This window comes from Hypanus sabinus, chromosome 5 (genome assembly GCF_030144855.1).
Source record: "Hypanus sabinus isolate sHypSab1 chromosome 5, sHypSab1.hap1, whole genome shotgun sequence".
In the NCBI taxonomy this organism is placed as follows: domain Eukaryota; kingdom Metazoa; phylum Chordata; class Chondrichthyes; order Myliobatiformes; family Dasyatidae; genus Hypanus; species Hypanus sabinus.
In genome coordinates, this window is record NC_082710.1 from 73,446,126 (window position 1) to 73,471,785 (window position 25,660).

The 25,660-nt window shown below is 40.7% G+C and overlaps 1 protein-coding gene across 1 annotated transcript in view; it reads right to left on the reverse strand.

The window, feature by feature from the left end:
• The window catches only part of LOC132394761 (paladin-like), a gene marked incomplete at its 5' end in the record, with an annotated part of 332,204 nt that overhangs the window by 46,723 nt on the left and 259,821 nt on the right, over nt 1-25,660 (reverse strand). Inside the window, 5 exons of the mRNA XM_059971170.1 lie at nt 12,249-12,385; nt 14,199-14,274; nt 15,748-15,888; nt 20,107-20,304; nt 23,911-24,059. Of these exons, the coding sequence (XP_059827153.1) occupies nt 12,249-12,385; nt 14,199-14,274; nt 15,748-15,888; nt 20,107-20,304; nt 23,911-24,059 (701 nt within the window). The remainder of the gene's footprint in view (nt 1-12,248; nt 12,386-14,198; nt 14,275-15,747; nt 15,889-20,106; nt 20,305-23,910; nt 24,060-25,660) is intronic.

Genomic DNA, 25,660 nt, shown 5'->3' on the forward strand with positions numbered 1-25,660 from the left:
GCCTATTGTGACGATAGGCATTTGCAATGGGTCCAGGTCCTTCCTGAGGCAGAAGTTCAGTCTAGTCATGACCAATCCCTCAAAGCATTTCATCACTGTTGATGTGAGTGCTACCGGGCAATAGTCATTAAGGCAGTTTACATTATTCTTCTTAGGCACTGATATAATTGTTGCCTTTTTGAAGTGGGAACTTCCACCCATAGCAGTGAGAGGTTGAAACTGTCCTTGAATACATCCGGCAGTTGGTTGGCACAGGTTTTCAGAGCCTTACCAGGTACTCCATCTTGACACAGAAGCATAGAAAACCTACAGCACAATACAGGCCCTTTGGCCCACAAAGTTGTGCCGAACATGTCCCTGCCTCAGAAATTGCTAGGCTTACCTATAGCCCTCTGCCTTGCGAGGGCTACTACCTACTGCAAGACCTACTGCCTTGGAAGGGTTCACCCTCTTTAAAGACAGCCTGACATCAGTCTCTGTGAAGAAGATCACAGGGTCACTGGGTGCAGCAGGGATCTTCACAGCTGTAGTTATATTCTCTTGTTCAAAGCGTACATAGAAGGGTTTGAGTTCAGCTGGTAGTGAAGCGTCGCTACCATTCATTTATGCTATAGCCAGTTTATTCAATTTGCAATGTGTTGATTACCCACTTTGTGTTACTGTATTCTCATATTAGTGATCTTTTTTACTTTCCTGAATCAATTAACTGCATTGTTTTTATCTGGAAAATCAGGACCTTGACATGGAGAAATCATAGAGTTATAAAGCACTACAACATTGAAACAGGCCTTTTGCCCACCTAGACCACGCCAAACTGTTAGTCAACCTCATCCCATTGTCCCACACCTGGGGCATAGCCCTCCACAACCCTCCCTATTATATTCATATCCAAACTTCTCTTAAAAGCTGTAGTCAAACCCGCAACTAACACGCTCAGAGTGAAGTAGTTCTCTCTCAGTTTCTACTTAAACACCAGATTTCATCCGTAAACTTTGACTTCTAGTTCTAGTCTAACTTTTCACCTGTAGTTTTCGTGGAAAAGGTCTGCTAGCATTTACTGTATATGTAACCCTTGTAATTTTGTATAGCTCTGTCAAATTTCCCCTAACCTAAATAAAGTCCTAACCTGTTCAATCATTCCCTATTATTTAGGTCCTGTCAACACCTTTGTAAATGTTCATTGCACTGTTCAAATCTTACGGATATCTTTCCTTTAGGAGATTGACTAGAAATACACATAATACGCCAAATTTTATAAAAATTCAACCTCAAATCTTGTACCTTGATTTGTGATGGTCAACGTGCCAAAAACTCTCTTTCTGACTCTATCTTCCCAGGATGCCATTTGCAAAGAATTATGGCTCTGTATTCCCAGATCCTTCTGTTCTACCACACTCCTCAATGCTCTACTGATCACGGTGTAAGTCAGACCAGAAGACATGGGAGGAGAATTAGGCCATTCAGTCCATCGAGTCTGCTTTGCTATTCCATCATGGTTGATCCTGGATCCCACTCACCTGCATACATCTGCTTTCTCATTATATGTTTTGATGCCCTGACCAATCAGGAAACGACCAACTTCCACCTTAAGTATACCCAAAGACTTGGCCTCCACCACAGTCTGTGGCAGAGCATTCCACAGACTCACTACGCTCCAGGTAAAAAAAAATCATCCTTACCTCTATTCCAAATGGTCACCCCTCGATTTTGAGACTGTGTCCTCAAATTCTGGATACCTCCACCATAGGAGACATCCTCTCCACATCCACCCTATCCACTCTTAGAAACATAGAAAACCTACAGCACAATACAGGCCCTTCAGCTCACAAAGCTGTGCTGAACATGTCCTTGTCTTAGAACTACCTAGGTTTACCATAGCCCTCTATTTTTCTAAGCTCCATGTCCAGGAGTCTCTTAAGAGACCTGATCATTTCTGCCTCCATCACCACCGCTGGCAGCCCATTTCTTGCACTCAACACTCTCTGAGGAAACAATTACCCAACATCTCCTCTGTACCTACTTCCAAGTACCTTAAAACTATGCCCTCTTGTGCTAGCTATTCCAGAGTAGGGGTCCCAGAACAGATCGCTGAGGCACACCACAGGTGACTGACCTCCATGCAGAATATGACCTGTCTACAACCACTCTTTGCCTTCTGTGGGCAAGTCAGTTCTGGATCTACAAAGCAATGTCCCCTTGGATCCCATGTCTCCTTACTTTCTCAATAAGCCTTGCATGGGCTATCTTGATAAATGCCTTGCTGAAATCCATATACACTACATCTACTGCTCTTCCTTCATCAATGTGTTTAGTCACATCCTCAAAAAATTCAATCAGGTTCATAAGGCACAGCCTACCTTTGACAAAGCCATGCTGACTATTCCTAATCATATTATGCCTCTCCAAATGTTCATAAATCCTGCCTCTCAGGATCTTCTCCATCAACTTACCAACCACTGAAGTAAGACTCACTGGTCTATAATTTCCTGGGCTATCTCTACTCCCTTTTTTGAATAAGGGAACAACATCCGAAACCCTGCAATCCTCCAGAACCTCTCCCATCCTCATTGATGCTGCAAAGATCATCACCAAAGGCTCAGCAATCTCCTCCCTTGCCTCCTACAGTAGCCTGGGGTACATCCTGTCCGGTCCCGGTGACTTATCCAACTTGATGCTTTCCAAAAGATCCTGCACATCCTCTTCCTTAATATCTACATGCTCAAACTTTACAGTCCACTGCAATTCATCCCTAAAATCACCAAGATCCTTTTCTGTAGTGAATACTGAAGCAAAGTATTCATTAAGTACCTCTGCCATCTCCTCCAGTTCCATACACACTTTTCCACTGTCACACTTGATTGGTCCTGTTCTCCCACGCCTTATCTTCTTGCTCTTCACTAACTTGTAGAATGCCTTGAGGGTTTCCTTAATCCTGTTCACCAAGACCTTCTCATGGCCCCTTCTGGGCTCTCCTAATTTCATTCTAAAGCTCCTTCCTGTTAGCTTTATAATCTTCTAGATCTCGAACATTACCTAGCTCTCTGAACCTTCTGTAAGCTCTTCTTTTCCTCTTGACTAGATTTACAACCTTTGTACACCACGATTCCTGTACCCTACCATCCTTTCAGTCTCATTGGAATGTATCTATGCAGAACTCCATGCAAATATCCCCTGAACATTTGCTACATTTCTTCCGTACGTTTCTCTGAGAACATCTGTTTCCAATTTATGCTTTCAAGTCCCTGCCTGATAGCCTCATATTTCCCCTTACTCCAATTAAATATTTCCCGAACTTATCTGTTCCTATCCCTCTCTAGTGCTATGGTAAAGGAGATAGAATTGTGATCACTATGTCCAAAATACTCTCACCTGACCAGGTTCATTTCCCAATACCAGATCAAGTACAGCTTTGTAGGCTTTTCTACATATTGTGTCAAGAAACCTTCCTGAAGACATCTAACAAACTTTACCCCATTTAAACCCCTCACTCTAGGAAGATGCCAATCAATATTTGGGAATTTAATATCTCCCACCACAACAACCTTATTATTATTACACCTTTGCAGAATTTATCTCTCTATCTACTCTTCGATGTCCCTGTTACTATTGGGTAGTCTATAAAAAACACCCAGTAGAATTATTACCCCTTCCTATTCTTAACTTCCACCCACAGAGACTCCATAGGCAACCCCTCCATGACTTCCTCCTTTTCTGTAGCCGTGATATTATCCCTGATCAACAGCACCACGCCCCTACCTCTTCTGCCTCCCTCCCTGCCCTTTCTGAAACATCTGTAGCCTGGCACTTGAAGTAGCCATTCCTGCCCCTGAGCCAATCAAGTCTCTGTAATGGCCACAACATCATAGCTCCAAGTGCAGATCCACACTCTAAGCTCATCCGCTTCGTTCAAAATACTCCTTGCATTAAAATAGACACACCTCAAACCATCAATCTGAGCGCATCCCCTCTATCACCTGCCATTCCTCTCTTTCACACAGTCTCCAAGCTTTCTCAATTTCTGAGCCAACCTCCCTTTCCTCCGTCACTTCAGTTCGGTTCCCACCCCCAGCAATTCTAGTTTAAACTCTCCCCAAAAGCCTTAGCAAACCTCTCCGCTAGAATACTGGTCCCCCTGGAATTCAAGTGCACAGGTTACAACTGCTCCAAAAGAGGTCCCAATGTTTCAGAAATCTGAATCCTGCCCCTGCTCCAATCCCTCAGCCATGCATTTATCCTCCATCTCATTCTATTCCTATACTCACCTTTGAGGTCCTGTTTCTCAACTTCCTTCCTAACTCCGTCAACTTTCAGTAGGTTTGAATGAGATCCTCATACAGTCTTCTAAATTCCCTTGAGTACAGGCCCAAGGCTGCCAAATGATCCCTATATGTCAACCCCTACATTCCTGGAATCAACATTGTGAACCTCCTCCAGACTCTCTCCAATGGCAATAAATTATTTCTGAGATACTGGGCCCCAAACTGTTTACAATACTCCAAGTGCAGCCTGACTAGTTTCTTATAAATCCGCAGCATTATCTCTCGGCTTATATTGTCCGTTCCCCTTGAAATAAATGCCAACATAGTATTTGCCTTCTTTACCACAGACTCAACCTGTAGCTCTCTGGGAATCTTGCAGGAGGACTCCCAAGCCCCTCTGCACCTCTGATGTTTGAACCTCTCCCCATTTAGATAATAGTCCAGACTATTGTTCCTTTGATAAAAATACATTATCATACATTTCCAACACTATATTCCATCTGCCACTTTTTTGCGCATTCTTCAAATTTGTTTAAGTCCTGCTGCAATTACATTGCTTCCTCAGCACTACCTATCTTCATATCATCTGCAAACTGTGCCACAACGCCATCAATTCCACAATCTAAATCACTGACTAACAATGTGAAAAGCAATGGTTCCAATACTGACCTCTGAGGAACACCACTAATTACTTGAAGCCTTTTATTCCCACTCACTGCCTCCTGCCTGTCAGCCATTCCTCTATCCATGCCAGTATCTTTCCTGTAATTCCATAGGATTTTATCTTGTTAAGCAGCCTCATGTGTGGCACCTTAGCAAATGCCTTCTGAAAATCCAAGTAAATAACATCCACTGCCTCTCCTTTGTCCACAAATCCAACAGATTTGTCAAGCAAGATACCTCTTTACAGAAACCATGCTGACTTTGACTTACTCAATCAGTAGTCTTCAACAGGGATAAGGTTCCCATGCAAGGCTCATTCAAAAAAGTAAAGAGGCATGGGATCCAAGCAGACCTTACTGTATGGATCCAGAACAGTCTTGACCACTCAAGTCAAAGGGTGTTTGTGGATGGTTCATATTCTGCATGGAGGATGGATCTGCTGGGATCTGTTCTGGAACCCCTCTTCTTTGTGATTTTTATAAATGACCTGGATGAGGGTGGGTTAGTAACTTTGCTGATGACACAAAGGTTGTAAGTGTTGTGGATAGTGTGGAGAGCTGTCAGAGGTTACAGCGGGACATTGATAGGATGCAGAACTGGGCTGAGAAGTGGCAGATGGAGTTCACTCAGATAGGTGTGAAGTGGTTCATTTTGGTGGGTCGAATTTGAAGACAGAATATAATATTAATGGTAAGACTCCTGGCAGTGTGGAGATCCAGTGAGATCTTGGTGCCCATATCCATGGGACACTCAAAGCTGCTGAATATTGTTAAGAAGGCGTATGGTGTGTTGGCCTTCATCAACCATGGGAATGATTTCAAGAACCATGAGGTAATGTTACAACTATGTAAGACCTTAGTTAGACCCCACTTGGAGTACTGTGTTCAGTTCTGGTCACTTCACTACAGGAAGGATGTGGAAACTATAGAAAGGGTGCAGAGGAGATTTACCAGGATGATGCCTGGATTGGAGAGCATGCCTTATGAGAATAGGTTGAGTGTACTTGGCCTTTTCTCCTTGGATTGACGGAGGATGAGAGATCACCTGATAGAGGTGTATAAGATGATGAGAGGCATTGATCGTGTGGATAGTCAGAGGCATTTTCCCATGGCTGAAATGGCTAACATGAGGGGGCATAGTTTTATGGTGCTTGGAAGCAGGTACAAGGGGATGTCAGAGGTACGTTTTTCACACAGAGAGTGGCGGGTACATGGAATGCACTGCTGGCAGTAGTGGTGGAAGCGGATAAAATAGGGTCTTTTAAGAGACTCTTAGTTAGATACATGGAGCTTAGTAAAACAGAGGGCTATGTGCTAGGGAAACTCTAGGCAGTTCCTAGAGCAACTTACTTGGTTGGCATAACATTCTGGGCCGGAGGGCCTGTAATGTGCTGTAGATTTCCATGTATCTATGTTATGTTTACCCTGAAACCTCATTCTTAATAACATTTTCCCAACCACTGAGGTTAGGATAACTGGTCTGTAATTTCCTTTCTTTTGTCTTCCACCCTTATTAAAGAGTGGAGTGACAACTGCAATCTTCCAGTTCTCGGGAACATGCCAAAATCAAGTGATTCTTGAAAGATCCTGACGAATGCATCCGTTATCTCTCCTGCAATCCCTTTCAGGACTCTGGGATGTAGCCCATCTGGACCAGATGGCTTACCCGCCTGAAGACCCTTGAGTTTACCTAGCACTTTGTCCTTTATAATAGCAATGGCTCTCCTGCTCCCTGACACTCACAGACAACTGGCACACTGCTAGTGTCTTCCACAGAGAAGACAGATGCAAAGTACCAATTAAGTTCGTCTGCCACTTCCTTGTCCCCATTACTACCTCACCAGCATCACCTTCCAGTGGTCTAATATCAACTCTCACCTCCCTTTTAACTCTTTATATAACTGAAAACTTTTGGTATCCTGCTTTATATTATTGGCTAGTTTGCCCTTGTAGTTCATCTTTTCCCTTCTTATGGCTTTTTCGTTGCCTTTTGTTGGATGTTAAAAGCTTCCCAATCATCCAACTTCCCACTCACTTCTGCTACTTTATATGCCCTTTCCTTGGCTTTTATGCAGTTGTTAACTTCCCTTGTCAGCCGCAGTTGCCTACCCCTGCCATTTGAGAACAACTTCTTCGGGGTCACATATCTATCCCGCACCTTGTGAATTATTTCCAGAATTTTCAGCCATCTCTGCTCTCCCATCATCCCCACCAGTATCCTCCTCCAATCCACCTGAACAATCTCATGTGTCTGTCATTCCCTTTATTGCATTGTGATACATTTAACTTACGCTTCTCCCTCTCAAATTTCAGTATGAGCTCAATCATATTACAATCACTGCCTCCTAAGGTTTCTTTACATTAAGCTCCCTAATAAGATCTGGGTTATTACACAAGACCCAATCTAGGATAGCCTTCCCTTGAGTGGGCTCAAGCTCAAGCTGCTCTAAAAAGCCATCAAGGTCATTCAACAAATACCCTCTTTTGCAATCTGACACCAATCTGATTTTCCCGATCCCCTTGCATAGTGAAGTCCTCCATTACAATTGTGTCATTAGCCTTATCAGCCTCTTCCAGCTTCTTTTGCAATCTCAACCCCACATCATGACTACTATTTGGAGGCTTATATATGATTCCCATAATGTTATTTTTACCCTTGCAGTTTCCAACTATGACCTTCTTTCAGCCATGACTCAGTGACGCCCATACTGATCAATCTCTAATTGTGCCACAAATTCGTCCACCTTATTAGAATGCTGCACGCATTTAAATACAGCACCTTCAGTCCTGCATTCTTCTTCATTTTAAATTTTGCCTCTGTGTACAATTTAACTCTCTACTCTGTCTGCATTTGTACCCAATCATTGGCTTGTCCTTTCTTACATTCAAGTCCTCTCCTTGTCCGTCCTCCCAAAGTGCAACATCTCACATTTGTCTGCATTAGGTTTTACCTGCCATTTTTCAGCCTATGTTTCTAGCTGGACCAGATCCCACTGATTTGATAGCCTTCTTCACTGTCCACTCTACTCCCAATCCCATTGCCATCCACAAATTTGTTGATCCAATTTACCACATTATCATTGATATAGATGACAAAAAACTACAGACTCAACACCAGTCCTAGCAGCACTCCACCAGTCAGCGAGGTAAGCATCTACTACCACTCTCTGGTTTTTCCCACTTAGCCAATATTGAATTCAGTTTACTACCTCATCCTGAATGTCATGTGATCGAACCTTCTTGACCAGCCTCCCATGTTGGATTTAATCAAAGGCCTTGCAGAAGCCCACATAGACAATGTCCACTGGCTTTTCTTCATTAACTTTCCTGGTATTCTCAAAAAAAATACAAGGTTGTGTAGATAAAAACAACCATGCCCAAAGTCATGTTGATTATCCCTGATCACACCCTGTCTATCCAAATACTTACATTCACTGTCTCTTGGAATACCTTCCAATAATTTACCCACTCCTGACCTCAGGCTCTCCAGCCTAAAACTTCCTGGCTTATTCTTAGATCCTTTCTTGAACACCAGAACACCATTAGCTCCAGTCCTCTGGCACTTCCTCCATTGTATTCCATAATATGTTCCTACCCACCCACCTTGTGGCCGCAATAGGAAGGAATGCTTTCCTCTGACACTCCCTTGGAGTAGCACCTGTGCACTGAAAGGATCAATGTTCACCTTAACCCAATCATGATCCTTCATCAGTGAATTTTACAACACTTCAACAGAACCATTAATTTGCTTCAATATAAATGGGAATGAAAGCTCACAAGTTTGTGCTACACAAAGAAAACGGTGCTGGATTAGGGTGTAGAATTGTCATTTTTCTTGTAGTTTGCTTGTATTTTGTATTGTCATCTATATCCATGTAATTGGTCAGTGCATTTTCCAGTAAATGTCATGTAGCTGTTCCTGTAATTTTCTAGAAGTTTCTTCGTTTTCTGTAGCAGGTGTACTTCACCTCAATCTGGCTAATTTATAGGTTAATTGGTAGCAGCAGAATCAACAGGATCCAACAGTTGTCAAGTACAGAAGAATGAGGAAACTGAGAAAGAAGTAGATTGGTAATCTGTAAGAAAGAATCAACGATGCTGTCTACAGTCAATCTCAGACAAGTTATTGATGAGAGTCTCATGCATGTTCCTTCCTTTTGCAACATAACAACGGTTCTTCCAACTACTTATCCCAATCCCAGTAATCAAGCTGATCTAACCCAATAGGCGAGTCTTCAAGTTGATTATCCATTTAAGATCAGTCTTCATTGGTGCTGCTCTATTACCACTAGGAATATAAAATAATAAAGTCTAGAAGCAAAATGCAGGACCTGTAATTAAACGTTCAGCCGAAGGTGGGTATCGCCTCACTGAGTTCCTCCAGCATTGTGTGTGTGTGTTGCTTGGATTTCCAGCATCTGCAGATTTTCTCTTGTTAATCATATGACTTTCCTGTTTTTGGATAATGTACTAAGTTAAAAATTAAGTGTTTAAGTAAAACTGGACTTCTAGTTGACTATCTCAATACAAATGTACCACCAGTTTAACCTTTTCTGGTGAATATCTAACATTTTTCCAGCCTTTCATCACATGATTCATCTAACCCGCTAAGCCACTTGTGCATTATTAAATTGATTTCACAGCTGGGAATGTAACTACAGGAGGATTTGTATCACAATCTTGTTTTGGCAGTTTAGATAGTAACAAAATCAAGAAGACATTTATCACTCTGTAAACTGAATGACTACAAAGGCAGTCTATAACCATTTGATCCTCAGCAACACCCGACAACCCTCTGTAAACTCCCAATATCAGCAACGTTCGTTATTCATAGGAATGACAGCAGGAATGACAGACAGAAGTTCAAAGTGAACAAAACCAGAGATAACCTACATTGTAAAAAGACAGAATGAACTCATCAATGCTAATAGAACCTTTCAAGTATGGAAAAGTGGAGATGAATGTTAAGATAAAAAAATTGTAAAACCACTCAGCTTTCTTCCAATTTTACAATGACAAAGATACAGTTTCCCCATGTCATCCTCTACGGAATCAGAGACACAGTTTCCCCACGTCATCCTCCATGGAATCAGAGATACAGTTTCCCCATGTCATCCTCTCCGGAATCAGAGATACAGTTTCCCCATGTCATCCTCTCCGGAATCAGAGATACAGTTTCCCCATGTCATCCTCTACGGAATCAGAGATACAGTTTCCCCACGTCATCCTCCATGGAATCAGAGATACAGTTTCCCCATGTCATCCTCTACGGAATCAGAGACACAGTTTCCCCATGTCATCCTCTACGGAATCAGAGACACAGTTTCCCCATGTCATCCTCTACAGAATCAGAGATACAGTTTCCCCATGTCATCCTCTCCGGAATCAGAGATACAGTTTCCCCATGTCATCCTCTCCGGAATCAGAGATACAGTTTCCCCATGTCATCCTCTCCGGAATCAGAGATACAGTTTCCCCATGTCATCCTCTCCGGAATCAGAGATACAGTTTCCCCATGTCATCCTCTCCGGAATCAGAGATACAGTTTCCCCATGTCATCCTCTCCGGAATCAGAGATACAGTTTCCCCATGTCATCCTCTCCGGAATCAGAGATACAGTTTCCCCATGTCATCCTCTCCGGAATCAGAGATACAGTTTCCCCATGTCATCCTCTACGGAATCAAAGATGTTTCAGGGAGTTTTGTTCTTTTGTCTTCCTTCAAAATCTATCCTATGTTTTAGTTGGTCATTATGAAGAATATTTTTCAAACCTCAGTCAAAGCTTATTTTTAGACAATCTTCACTCTGTTTCATGATTGACATGTTATCCAGTAGTTTTTCATTGTACTGTGCTAACTCATATTTTTGCAAGGTCACTGATCAACTTTGAAAGCACAAAGTACACTTTTCCCACACTCTTCCCCAAACTCTCCTGAAAACAAAGGCAAGCAGTGCATAGAAAGGTTTAGAAAAATTAAATGTAGTAACCAAAATTAATGCTTCAACTTCCAACAGTGGTTAATATGCAAATAATGTATGTTTTAATGAAGTTGCTTTTGGGATAAATATTCGGTAAGGTATTTGGAAGAACTCTCCCAACTTGTTTGTAATAATGTAGTACCCTGAAAATATTTACATCTCACTTCACAATGAAATAGCAAATCAGTTCAACATCTCACTTTAAAGATGGCATGCTTGTTGGTGCAAGTCTTTCAGTATGACGTAGTGGATCTGTCTCGATAATGTAATCAAGTGCTTAAGTGAGGTTTGAACCCACATACCTTCTAACTCAAAATCATGTTATTGAGGCAAAGCTGGCATTCTACTCTCACTCTAATAATCTGTTCGTTTCCTCAGCTCACTGTTATCCATATCTTCCCACACTGCCTAAGCAGTGTCTTTATGCCAGTTGTAGGTGTTTTATTAGTTGTTATTTTGGAAGCAGAATGAAACACCAACTAAAACTACTACCTCATAGTTCCTGCAAACTTGATCCTATCTTGAACTTCTGCATTATCTGTAAGGAGTACGCACAATCTCCCCGTGACTACATGTCTTCCTCATGCAGGTAACCTCTGCATTTTGGAAGGGATTTGAGGGTTGCTCCTAGAAAACATTGCATAGCACAGTTTACCACAATGTGAAGCCATGAAATATGCAAATGCATCAAGAGGAATTTGTTGAAAAAAGTACATCTTGATTTATTTATTGAACTTTTTGTCTTAAATCCCACAAAAGTGAATTTGATTCTGTATCTCAGATGTCTGGGTAGTGATTTGTCGATTACCTGAATGGCAGCAACATGGGAGATGCTTGGACAATGAAAATATAATGTAGATAGCTGTGTTCCAGACAATGCATCTTTTGCTCTGCATTGTCTGAACCTTGCTAGATTAATTCTTTCCTCTCTTTTTTGCACATGAATTCTTTCCGTTATAATCCCATTCCCATACAAAATTGCCAATCAACCATTCTTGTACTCCAGCTGCAGATAACCAGGAAAACAACATTACTCAAATGGGGTCACCCTTCAGTATTGGTGGCCCAACAATGCAGTGATGGAGAAGTCCTCTGATATTAGGGCCTCCAATTGAGAGTTCGCATTAACCAAGACACTTGTATGGGTTGGAGACCCAGTGTGAGATCACTTTCAAATCGAGCAGGTCACATGATCAGTTTCAATGACAAGCAAACATGGTGAATATTAAGTCTAATATATGAATTGAATAAACTGTCAACATAATAGTGAATGGAAAGTAAACATGCCATGATCATCCGTTGACAGTGGGAAATACAGCTTCTTTTGAAAGCAAAGATGTTAATTACCTTCTTATACGTGTTGAGGATAAGCTCCCTTAAGTGGTGCATCATGGGAGTCATTGAGTCACTCACTGCATCAAGAGCCCTGTCCACTTCCTTTTTCATTTCGTCACCGTTTGGAAGAATACGGACCAGACTAAGAACTGCCTGAGAGAAAAATAAACAGAACTGCAACAAAGGGATCATCTCCAGAGAATGTCCCAACAGTAAATGTTGACTAACGATGCGCTCTAAATTATGGGTACATTGTTCATATTTCTGATCACGGAACGATTGTATTGTTTGGCTAGTACTTAGAATACAATCACCAAGATACAGTGAAAAGCTTGTCTTGCATGCTGCTTACACAAAACAGATCATTACACAGTGCATTGGGCTGGAACAAGATAAAATAATAATAACGCAGAATAAAGTGTAAAAGCTACTGAAAAAGTGCAGTATAGGTAAACAATAAAGTGCAAAATGACAATGAGGTAGATTGAGAGGCCAGGAGTCCATCTCATCACGAAAATGGTCCATTCAAGAGTTTGATAACACTGGGATACACTCTGCCCTTGAGCCTGGTTGGCCATGCTTTCAGGCTTTTGTACCCTCTCCACTATGGCAGAAGGGACTAGAAAGAAACATAAAATTACAACTGCAGATGTGGACTACGTGGACTAGAAAGAATGTCTGAGATAGGTGGAGTCTTTGATTATGTTGGCTACTTTACTGGGAAGCAGCAGTGAGAAGTACAGAGACCACAGAAGGGAGGCTTGTCCACAACTCTCTGAAGTTCTTAGTCACGCACAGAGCAATTGCCAAACTAAGCCATTATGCACCTTGACAGAATGGTGTACGGTGTACGGTGTTTCAACCCAAGCATGCAAATTCATACAAAGGATAAAAGAAGTGAATGATGTCATTCAGACTATCCAGCCCAAGATAGTCGTAATGACATCACAAATATTATCTATGAATGTGATTCCACATCCTATGTTCACACTCATCTTCCAAGTTCCAAATAATGATGTTCATTTGGCTAAGTTCATTTATACATTTATATGATAAGTTTGCTTATTTTAAAATTTTTGTTGAGCCTGTGAAAAGCCTGCTCTACTCTAGCTTAAAGGTAGAGCTACCTTCTTTTGCTATCAAGTAAAAGACATCCGGAGATGCTCCATCTTGAATTATCTCTAGGGATTTTGCAATTTTCTCATTCATTCTAATGAAGACCCGTATTCCACCTGCTTCTTAACCATGTCTCTATGATGACACCATCAAGGTTCAAAGCTTTTCCCTCACAATTCTGGAGAAGTAGATTTTCCACTGGATATAATCATTTTTTGACATGATTTGATTTGTCACATCTATCCAAAATGCTTAATATTGTCCATCACAAAAGCCTTATTGTTTGCCCTTCCAAAAAAAACCTTGAGTGGCCTTTGTCCCTGTCACAGCACTGAGGCTTTTTGGTTGACCCTTAATCAACCATTTATTATCTTCAATAATAAAAACATCTTTTTCAAAAAAATTTCAGATTTCTAGCATCTTTTTGATCAACAAGTATAAACATGTTGTACACACTTTATCTTTTGTGCTCACATTAGTCAGGCAGGTCACGTTGTACCTAACTTGCTGCTCAGCAATATTTGCATAGGTACATACAGTATAGCGTAATGTCTCAACACAGATACTGTTTGACTCTGCAATCTAACAAATAAACCATGACCTCTAAAAATATAATGATTCAGTACCTTGTGCCTATACAAAGACATTGCATTCAATTCAATATTAATCCGTTACGTATCCATGCATGGTTAACATGCCACAGACAGATCAAAAGTTCAGGAGCAATAGCTTACCATTGCCATCGGTAATTTTGGTAAGTCACTAACACTGTGCAGGAGATAGGTGACTGGAAGATTATTTTATCTGTGCATCCATAAAGAGTTTCAATTTCCAGCCTATAATTACTTACCTCAAACTCGCCCTTTGTATACTTTGCATCAGGGATGCTCACCATATCCTCCACAGTAGGTTCTGGAAACCCCTGTCGGGAGAACCAATGGATTTCAGATTAAGCAATTTTCAGAAACATTAGGCATAAAATAAATTCTTGATTGAAAGAAATAAAGGCAAATAGTGAAAGATAATTTCTATAAGGGGCCAATAACATTAAATCTATGAAGGCCACAAGTGTGTAAAGCGTGTAGATTATCACTGGAAGAGTAAAAGGGAAAGCTAGAAGAAATATACTGAGAGGGCTTTTCACACATGGAATGATTTGGATATGTGATTGTTTAAAAGACCATTAGCTATGGAGAGAGAGAATACAATCCCCAATGGGAAAGTATAAAGTATGGTCATTCACCTGAAACCCCTATGCGACTGCCTGATCTGATAGGTATGTATTGCACTTATTGTTTTGATTGTAGGTTAGCATAATATGTAGCTTTAAATTTGTTCAAACACATTTTCATGTGGCATCATGGGGTGTTTTACGTCGAATATTAAATAAATCCATCAACGTTCTCAATATGCAGCACCCCATCAGTGTACCAGAGTGTCACACTGGAATTATATCCCTGCACAGTGAAACAAATTAGCTTTGACCAAGTTGACATTGAGCAGACACTGACCCCTCAGAATCTACAATACCCAATCAGAACCAATAAGTATTTCTCAAATATAGTGTATGAAGAAGCCCCATACTTTTGAGTAGTGTAAAGTTTATTACAATATGCAAAAGAACATATTATTATATGCCACTAGACTTATATGTTGAATGCTAAGCCACGGTAGTGTAGCAGTTTTGCGACAGAATTATAGCTCAGGGCATTAGAGTTTGGAGTTCAATTTCAGAGTTCTCTGTAAGCTGCCCTGTGTGTCCTCCCCATGTCCTCTTGTTCAGGGTAATTGGTCATTGATAAGGTTCTGTGATAAGGTTACGGTTAAATTGGGTTTGTCAGGGATATCAGGTCAGTGCAGCTTGTGCGGCCAGAAAGGCCTATTCCAACTAGTATCCTAAATAAATAAACAAAACCTGCAATGTTTCAACAATGTCAATGTGATTAGGGGAAACCACTAAACCAAAATCTACAGGAATTAAACACTCAATTTTGTAGAAGCTGAAGATACTGAAATCTTGAACATTTTACAAAGATTTTGTCCCTTACTTCCCTGTTTCTCAATGATAGGCTGTTTTCTTTCTCATTGGCTATCCTTTACCTATGGTTTTGTACACTTCTTCACCATGATCTCGTAGCAAACTACAGAGTTTCAAAGGAAAATGCAGTCAGCAAGACTTCACTGGAAATCAGAAAGATACTGCAGGTTGCATTGCATTTCTACTTCCACACCATCATCTAAAATAAATGACAAATATCTCAAAAAATCTCCTTGTCTGTAGGGACTGAGCAGATGGAGCAACATCTGTGTGGGGAAAAGAATTGTCAGCGTTTCTCGTGAGTTCCTCCAGTCAATTGGTAATTTAAAATGGTCCTGTAGAAGCTTTTAAACTCACTTTTATATGCCAGACCAGAAGCAGGGAGATAGCCATGCCAGCTGTGGTCCTTCCTTTACCATTGCGACAATTTAAGACAATCACTGTGTTTTGATCTACTATTAAATTTGACCTTATGACACTAAGGAAGGTATCAAATTCCTGTCAATACAAAGAAAAATGCAAAAATCAGAACTGATAATTACAATATTATATTTTGCTTCAATGTTTTCAAACACACAATGTTATAACACACAGGGTTTAATCATCCAGTTTAAGGTACAAAAGTGAACAGTCCATTTTCCAGCAAGAAGAAACGTAATCATTGCATTTCTCTGCTTTGCCCCATCAATCTTCCAAGCAAATCCTGGGGAGTGAGTATTGTTACGTATTCAGGCAACAATAAATATATGAGTTCGGCAAGGGTTTTTTATAACAAACAACACGTTTATTAAACACAGAAAACAAACCCCCCAAAAGTAAACAAACACTAACGTAACCGGAAATCAACTGCGGTGCGGCAGCTCAAACAGTTCTTAAAGCGATATTGCAAAAACAGTTCTTTAAAGTGGTATTGCCAAAAGTTCGATATGCTCACAGTCCATTTAAAAGGAGAGACTTTATAAGACGATCTAAATTCTCTTTCACGTCGCTTGGCTTCGATCCCCGACGTCGAACTTCCCACGAAGAATTTACGAAACGAAACGGCTTAAAGGCACTGTCCTTTCCTTCCTCACTATCTTCAAACTTTTCTGATAAAACCCAGGGATTAACGCGAAGATAGTCAACGAAATCCTTCCAAATAAGGATCAAACAAAGGTCGAAACCCGTTTCACTGTAGAAAGCGATTCTCCTCGATCTTTAACTCCCGAACTTCAATCTTCACTCTCCACTGATTTTTCAAACTAGCAGAATCGTAAAGAACCTGCTGGCAATGACCTTTTTAAACTTTAGGCATTAGATAAAACTTAATCTTTCAACCACACTGCGTCATCACATTAAATCACGCAGTGGCATGAAGTCAACATGGCAAATCCAGCCACGAGCTGCCCCTCCTCACAGGGTGGGGTCTTCCTTTTATAACCTGTAAAAACAAACCTGTCACATGATATCTGCTGGCGGGAAAATGACGTCACTCCACCATCACAAGACCATTACCTCAAGTCCAGTAAGCTTCAATCTCAGTCACGTGACAAGGGTACCACTGTCATGTGTCATGAGTATGTAACAGTATGAACAAGAGGAACTTCCTGTCAGAGTCTAAATGAACCATATCCTCAGCCTAGTGTGGGGAATGAGTTTGATTTGGGCATAGTGTTACATATCCTGTGGGTATCTTGTGACTGTCTTATGACCATGACGTAATTGAGTATCTTGTGAGCATGATGTAATGGTCTCGTGATGGTGGGGTGATGTAATTTTCCCGCCAGTGTGAGGTCACATGTTCTCAACAGGTATATAATGGGAAACCCCTGTTGTTACACAGTTGATTCTTCATTTAATTCGTCAGTTACTCTGTTACCTGTCCCATGACACAGTTTTGTGTTAAAGTGGAGTTTTACTTTCTACTGTAAGGTACGGAATTGTTGTGCCAGCAGTTTCGCCAATCGCTGCCAGTTCTGTTTGGTGTACCTTTGATTTAATTTTAAAGTCTAAGTATTGGAGAGTGAGACCTTACTAAAGTACGGGAACCCGAAGGATCGAGTAAAATTGGTGTCATTCGGCAGTTTAATAGAGGATCAACCTTATTGACTCTTCATTCAGAAATAGTGATCTGCATCTGAGATAACCCCTGTAAGATCAGAAAGGTTTGTGCAATGTTCATTCACCAAGGAAAAGGTCAGTTCCTTTAAGCTGTTTTTATTTCCTTCGTCGTGAATCCTTTGGACAAGGCATCTCTCAACTGTGATTAGCAGATTCATCATTTTCTTTGGAGAAATTGTTGCAGTAAAGTCTCTGCTTATTGACTGTATAAATCACTTGGCCTTTTGAATTTACCACTTTAAGACTGTGTTCGAATTTACCACTTTAAGAACTATTCCAGAGTTTGGCCGTTTGCTAAAATGCCATGTAGCAGTTAACGTCCAGCTAAGTTAGTCGTTTGTTTACTTTTCATTTGTGGTGAGCAGAGTTTAATAAATGTTTATGTTTGTTTATAAAACCTGACTCAATTCTATATTCATTGTTGCCGGACACATAACAATAGGAAGTCATGGATTTCTTTATGGGACTAAGAGGAGAAATTCCTAATGCAGGCCCTGCAGTTAAAAGCAGGCTATTGCTGCCTTTGAGTGACTTTTACAGCGCACAAAGTCAAGGATGGAAAGAGAAAATCACAATACTGACAATAACCACACACGTACCCAGCTTCTGCTGGATTAGCAGTTTTAAGAGACTACCTGCCTGCTGCAAGCATTCAGACTAGCTCAGATAGATATCTTGGTTGGTATAGACAAGTTGGGCCAAAAAGCCTGTTTCTATGCTCTGTACTCTATGACTTAATGACTCTACAAGAATTGCTTGGCATTAGTTCAGATACTTATGCACTTAAGTCCTGCTCCAGAGATGTTGGGACATAATTCCCACTAACATTCAAGTTCAAGTTTAAATATTATTTGACCATACATGAAACAGCATTCCTCCACGGCCAAGGTACAAAACATATATGTCACAAGCAAGACACAGCACATTCAAGGTAACTAGTCACACCCAAGTCCCCGACGACATGTCCACGAATTGATGGTGTAGTTCTTGGCAACATGCAGAAATGTTCTGGTTCTGTGTAGACCACAGACTGTACAGTTGTTTCCAGAGAATTATATCCAATCTAAAGCAATTATTTAAGTTCAGATTTTAAGTGATTCTCTAGCCCCAAATGAGACCAAATGCTTGCTCTAATTCTGCCTACACACCAACATCAATACCCCCCCACCACAATCACCATCTCCTCACACCAGTTTAATTCTGACACCAAGACTAGATCTGACAGAGTTTGAGTTATGCAATAACAACAGCTCCTCAATCATGCCATGCCTTGAGAGAAGTTAGGGGGAGGGGGGGGGGGCGGTCATTAAACGCTGCCCTTCCAGAACAGTAACAAAAATAAATGGCTGATTGTGGCCCAAACAAATAAATCTCTCAACCTTATTGCAAGTATTTTTGTGAGCCAGGTTGCAGAAATGTTTCTCTGAGGCTCACAAGAGACTTGGGTTACTTTTGCTATCACTGATAAGGTACAGGACCTTCTCACCACTACAAAAAAATAAGGCCTTTGACCTTGTGCTTGAATGGCAAATATGACCAGGTGGTAGATCTGTGCTAAGAGTCAGCCCTATGTTATAATAATGAGGCTCTTAATGAAGATATTGAAGGGCAGGCAAAGGTTTAGGATAATTATTTTCTCAGTATAAAATATATACAAGTTTTCACAAACTTTTTGTATATTACATGATAAAATGAATGTAAAGATAATCAGAGAAATAACCAACAAAAAAGAGGACCGAATAGTGCCTTAATAATGTGCAAGGATGGGTTTACGCAAATATTTATTACATTTTGGGGGATTTTGAGGGTTATCTGTCAGTGATAGAGAAGATTTTCCCTTTCAATTCATTTGACTCCCAGTAAATGATGAAGCCATCATGTTCCAGTGATTTCTCAGTATTTTTGGCATTTCAAGAATATTAAAAAATTATTCTTGGAATTAGCCTCAAGGTTACATTGAAGAAGTTAGGTGTTCTATTTTTGAATCAAAAAGGATTTGAGGGGACTTTTGAAAGTGGTATATCAGATTATGAGGGGTTTTGATAGGGTGTCGAGAGAAACTACTCCTATGGTTCAAGGCTACAGATTTAATATGTGAGTGAAAATATTGGAAATAAGTGAAAATAAGTTTAAATAGAGAGTGCCTTGTCAATCTGGAACTTATTTTCAGTGAGGCCAGTGGAATCACATTGTTGGGCACAAAATATCACTGTTACTTCATCTTTTCCTTACTTTATGGTAGTGGACAATCAATCAAAAGTACACATCAGCATACATTCCCCCATCAGTAACCATTAGAAACTAATACACTGGTTTTATTCATTATTGTAATAGTGTTATTAGTGTTCTAATTTGTACTGTATTTCATTTAATAATTTATTACTTAGTTAAATGGTAGCTTGGCTTTTTTATACCATTTTAACTATTTTCATAAAACTTCAGCTAACTGGGTCAGCCACTTAATTGGGCCAAAATTTACTGGTCTCGATGTGTCCCAATGAACCAGAATCCACTGTACTGAGATGGTGCAATATTGAATATTTAAGGAATAATGATAACAATTAAAAACAGCAAGAAGATTAGTGTTTCTACGTAACCCATGGGGAAATAGTGTACCTCTTCTGTAGGAGCTGCACAGTCGGTAATTGGAATGCGTTGGTATTGCAGCTGAGGATATTGTATGAAGGCCTGGCTGTAAAACTCCTTCAGAGTCAAGCAGGAGCTGAACTGTTTCATTTCTTTTGTTTCTTCCTGCCATATCTCTGTGGGGTGCTTGGAGCTCAACAGGTCCATTTTGGAGGCAGACTCAACTTCCTGCAACACAAAAATATGCTAATGTTAAGCCTTTTATTAAATATGAGACAGAAGCAACAGATTTCATCAGAATACCAGTGTATTACCAGGCCTAAAACCGTCATTATAATTGACCCATCAATCAAAATCACCTGGTGACCTTTAATTCCACTTGATTTCAAGTACTATGGAAAGCTGTTTCCATTATATCAAATAATCAGTACAAAAGTAAGTTGAAATCTACAATCTTGAGAAAATATGACTTCTCATATTTATAATTTATACATCAGTGATGTGTAAACGATTGATATATAAAATAGTAGCTGAACTTATATTATGTAATCAAGCTATTGGGCACGTGTTATTACGCAATAACAAATATCAAGTTAATGACCTTGCATCATGAGTGATGTTATTTGCAAAACTCGAAGCCTTTGCTTATCGGAGACAGAGGACAGTTTCCAAAACAATACTTTTCTCCCTTAGATTATGAAAGACCTTGAGGAAGGCCGAAAGGGCAATGACCTCAGCAAGCAGGGTCAAGGATAATACCAAGGCATTTTATACTTCTTTTAAGAAAAAGAGGATGGCGAAGCAGAGCAACACACACAAGATGCTAGAGGACCTCAGTAACTTAGGCAGCATCTATGGAGGGCTATAACCCAATGCATTTCAGGCTGAGACCCTTTCATCAAAATCTGCTGAATTCTTCCAGCTTCTTTGGTGTGTTACTCAAGACTTGCTAAGCTTCTCCAGCATTTTGTATGAGTTGCTCCAGCATCATGTGTTTATGACTTAGGTCCACTCAAAGGTAAGGAGGGAGTTTGTGTTTGCAGTCAGAGCAAGTGGCTGAAATGCTAAATGTGTCAATATTTCCTGAAGAGAAGAAACTGGAGGACAGCAAAAACAAGAGTGGGACATGCTAATATTCAGGGACATTTTGAGATTCAGGAGGTGGTGCTGGGTCTTCTGAAAAGCATTAAGATGAATGAGTTCTCAGGACCTGATGACATATATCCCAGATTATGGAAAACAGCAAGAAAAGAGATTGTTTTGAGAAAGATTTTTGTTTCTTCACTAGCAATAAGCAAAGTTCTTGAGGACTGGAGAGTGGTAAATGCTGTGCCTTTGTTCAGGATGGGAAATAGGGATAATGCAGGTAATTAAAGGGTAATGGGCACCCTATAACTGGTAGGGAAGTTATTGGAGAGGATACTAATGGATAGGATTTAGGTGTATTGGAAAGGGATGGCCTGCTTAGGTTAAGTAGCATGGCTTAGCTCAGGGCAGGTTTTGACTGATAAATTTCACTGAGTATTTTGTGGAGATAACAAAGGTGCGTGATGAGGGTAAAACAGTGGATGATATCTACATAGAGTTCAGTTAAGTCCTTTCATTATGTCCCTTGTCATAGTTGATTCAGAAGATAAAGATACTCATGTTTCAGAGTAAATTGCAGGTTTGGATCCAGAACTGACTTCCCATAGAAGAGAGAGAGTATGGGTGGAAGGCAGTTCTTCTGGCTGAAGGCCAGTGACCAGTGGTCTTTCGTGACAATCTGCACTGGGACCTTTGTTGTTTCTGATATATAGCAAAAATGTAGATGGATGCCTTTGCAAGTTTGCAGACAGCAACAATATGGTGGAGTTGTGGACAGTATAAAGTTGTGGATGCTGTATTCTATCAAAGAAGACAATGGAATATAGATCAATCGCAGATATGGGCTATGTCCTAATGTAATATTCTCAAAGAACGAGAGGACACTGACAAAGTTCTCAAGTTGGTAGAAACATGGCAAATGAATGTAACTGGATGAACTGAGAAACCATACTAGAAACATAGAAAACCTACAACACAATACAGGCCCTTCGGCCCACAATGCTGCACCTTACTTTAGAAATTATCTAGGTTACACATAGCCCTCTATTTTTCTAATCTCCATGTACCTATCCAAGAGTCTCTTAAAAGACCCTATTGAATCCGCCTCCATCACTGTTACTGGCAGGCTATTCCACACACTCAACACTCTCTGAGTAAAAAACTTACCCCTGACATCTCCTTTGTACCTACTTCCAAGCACCTTAAAACTGTGCCCTCTCACGTTAGCCATTTCAGCTCTGAGAAAAAGCCTCTGACTATCCACACAATCAATGCCTCTCATCATCTTGTACACCTTTATCAGGTCGCTTCTCATCGTCTGTCGCTCCAAGGAGAAAAGGCCGAGTTCACACAACCCAGTCTCATAAGGCATGCTCCCCAATCCAGGCAATATTCTTGTAAATCTCCTCTCCACCCTTTCTATGGTTTCCACATCCTTCCTATAGTGAGGTGAGCACAGTACTCCAAGTGGGGTCTCCTATATAGCTGTAACATTACGTCTCAGCTCTTGAACTCAATCCCACGTTTGATGAAGGACAATACACCGTCACAGTCAACCTGCACAGCAGCTTTGAGTATCCTATGGACTTGGACCCCAAGATCTCTCTGATCCTCCACACTGCCAAGAGTCTTACCATTAATATTATATTCTGCCATTGTACTTGACCTACCAAAATGAACCACCTCACACTTATCTGGTTGAACTCCATATGCCACTTCTCATCCTATCGATGTCGCACTGTAACCTCTGACAACCCTCCACACTATCCATACCACCCCCAACATTTATGTCATCAGCAAATTTACTAACCCATCTCTGCACTTCCTCATCCAGGTCATTTATAAAAATCACGAAGGGAGGAAGTACCAGAACAGATCGCTGAGGCCCACCACTGGTCACTCACCTCCATGCAGAATATGACCCACCTACAACCACTCTTTGCTTTCTGTGTGCAAGCCACTTCTGGATCCACAAAGCAAGGTCCCCTTGGATCCTATGCCTCCTTATTCTCTCAATAAACCTTGCATAGGGTACCTTATCAAATGCCTTGCTGAAATCCATATACACTACATCTACTGCTCTATCTTCATCAATGTATTTAGTCACATCCTCAAAAAAATTCAATCAGACTCGTAAGGCAAAACTTACCATTGACAAAGCCTTTATCGGGCTCATAAGGCATAACCTACCATTGATAAAGTCTCAATCAGGCTCGTAAGGCACAACTTTCCATTGACAAAGCCATACTATTGGAAAAACATTGTTGCACTGAATGGTAGAGAGATTGGAAGAGATACGTTACAGAATCTGTACTAGATGTCCCATTACTGAAGCATGGAGCTTAGTAATTAGGAAGATTACTTGGTTGTATTGACCAATCAATAAAAGAATGGTTTAGTTTTCCTGGAATTCTATAGAAAGCCAAAAGAAAATGGGGTTAGCATAGCGCATGTTAGAAAATATGAACCTGAAACCTTTTTCAGAGTAACAAATCACTTACTCGCTGGCTGATGATGTAGTAGCATCAGCACAAGACTTTGAGGTGAATGGTCCTGAATTTCAATCCCACCAGCTCCTTAATGCTTTTCATTCATGCTGGGTTGGGCATTGAGTTAGCAACTCAGCTTTGTAAAACCCAGTAAAATGCTACAGGAAAGACAAAAATGCTGCCCGATGTGTGAAAACCACTTAACAGGACACTCAAGGATCTTAAAATGCAACAGTTACTTCACACAGAAGATGCATACCTCGAGTTGTTCCACTGTTATGGCTGGGATAATGATCTCCTGCTGGAGACTGCTGGCTTCCCTGAGTGAATAAAATTGCCCATCTGCGTGCAACACTGCTTCTTCTCTCAGGTTTAGACACAACACCCTAGTAAACCTCCTGAGATCGTCTGTCAGATAGGACAAGATCCGCAACAGTCCCTGCAATTAAAATATCTTTATTTTCCGATTTCATTTCAATCCACAGCCTTATCTTAACACAATAAAATGCATCTAATCTTGAAACAACTTCTACAGACACCCAGCCTGGGTTTTTCTCATTAGTTAGCTAACTGGATCAATGGATTCAGACCATAATTTGTCTTGGGATCTCTGAGAAATAGTTAACCACAAGTAGTTGATAGAGGAGCTGTAAATCAGTTTTACGTACAGCAATTCTCTACATACAGTGTCTCTAAAAATATTCACTCCCCCTTGGAAGTTTTCATGTTTTATTGTTTTACAACATTGAATCACAGTGAACTTAAGTTGGCTTTTATGACACTGATCAACGGAAAAAGACACTTTTCATGTCAAAGTGAAAACAGATCTCTACAAAGTGATCTAAATTAATTACAAATATAAAATACAAAATAATTGATTGCATAAGTCTTCAACTCCCCCCCCCCCCAATATGACACACCAAATCATCACTGATGCAGCCAGTTGGTTCCAGAAGTCACACAATTAGTTAAATGGAGATCACATGAGTGGAGTTAAGGTGTTTCAATTGATTGTAGTAAAAATACTCCTGTATCTGGAAGGTCCAACTGATGGTGAGTCAGTATCCTGGCAAAAACTACACCATGAAGACAAAATAATACTCCAAGCAGCTCTGTGAAAAGGTTATTGAAGAGCAAAAGTATGGAGACAAGAAAATTTCCAAGTCACTGAATATCCCCTGGAGTACAGTTAAGTCAATCATCAAATGGAAAGAATACGGCACAGCTGTAAATCCACCTGGAGCAGGCCTTCCTCAAAAACTGAGTGACCGAGCAAGAGGGGAACTAGTGAGGGAGGCCACCAAGAGTCTATAACAATTCTGGAGGAGTTACAAGCTTCAGTGGCTGAGATGGGAGTGACTGCACATGCAACCGTTGCACAGGTGCTTCACCAGTTACACACACAAAATGCTGGTGGAACGCAGCAGGCCAGGCAGCATCTATAGGGAGAAGCGCTGTCAACGTTATGTGCCGGACCCTTTATCCTGACAAAGTCCTTCTCCCTATAGATGCTGCCTGGCCTGCTGCGTTCCACCAGCATTTTGTGTGTGTTGCTTGAATTTCCAGCATCTGCAGATTTCCTTGTGTTTGCTTCACCAGTTGCAGCTTTATGGGCAAGACGCAAAGAGAAAGCCACTGTTGGAAAAAAACTCCCATGAAATCTCAGCCAGACTTTGCCTGAAGGCAAGTGAGAGACTCTGAAGTCAGCTGGAAGATGGTTCTATGGTCTGATAAACTGAGCTTTTTGGTCATCAGACTAAATGCTATGTTTAGCATAAGCTAAACACCACACATCATCAAAAACACACCATCCTTACCATGAAGAATGGTGGTAGCTGCATCATGCTGTGGGGATGCTTCACTGCAGCAGGCCCTGGAAGGCTTGTGAAGGTAGAGGGCAAAATGAATGCAGCAAAATACAGACAAATCCTGGAGGAGAATCTAATGCAGTCTGCAAGAGAACTGACTTGGCAGAAGATTTGTTTTCCAGCAAGCCAATGACCCAAAGT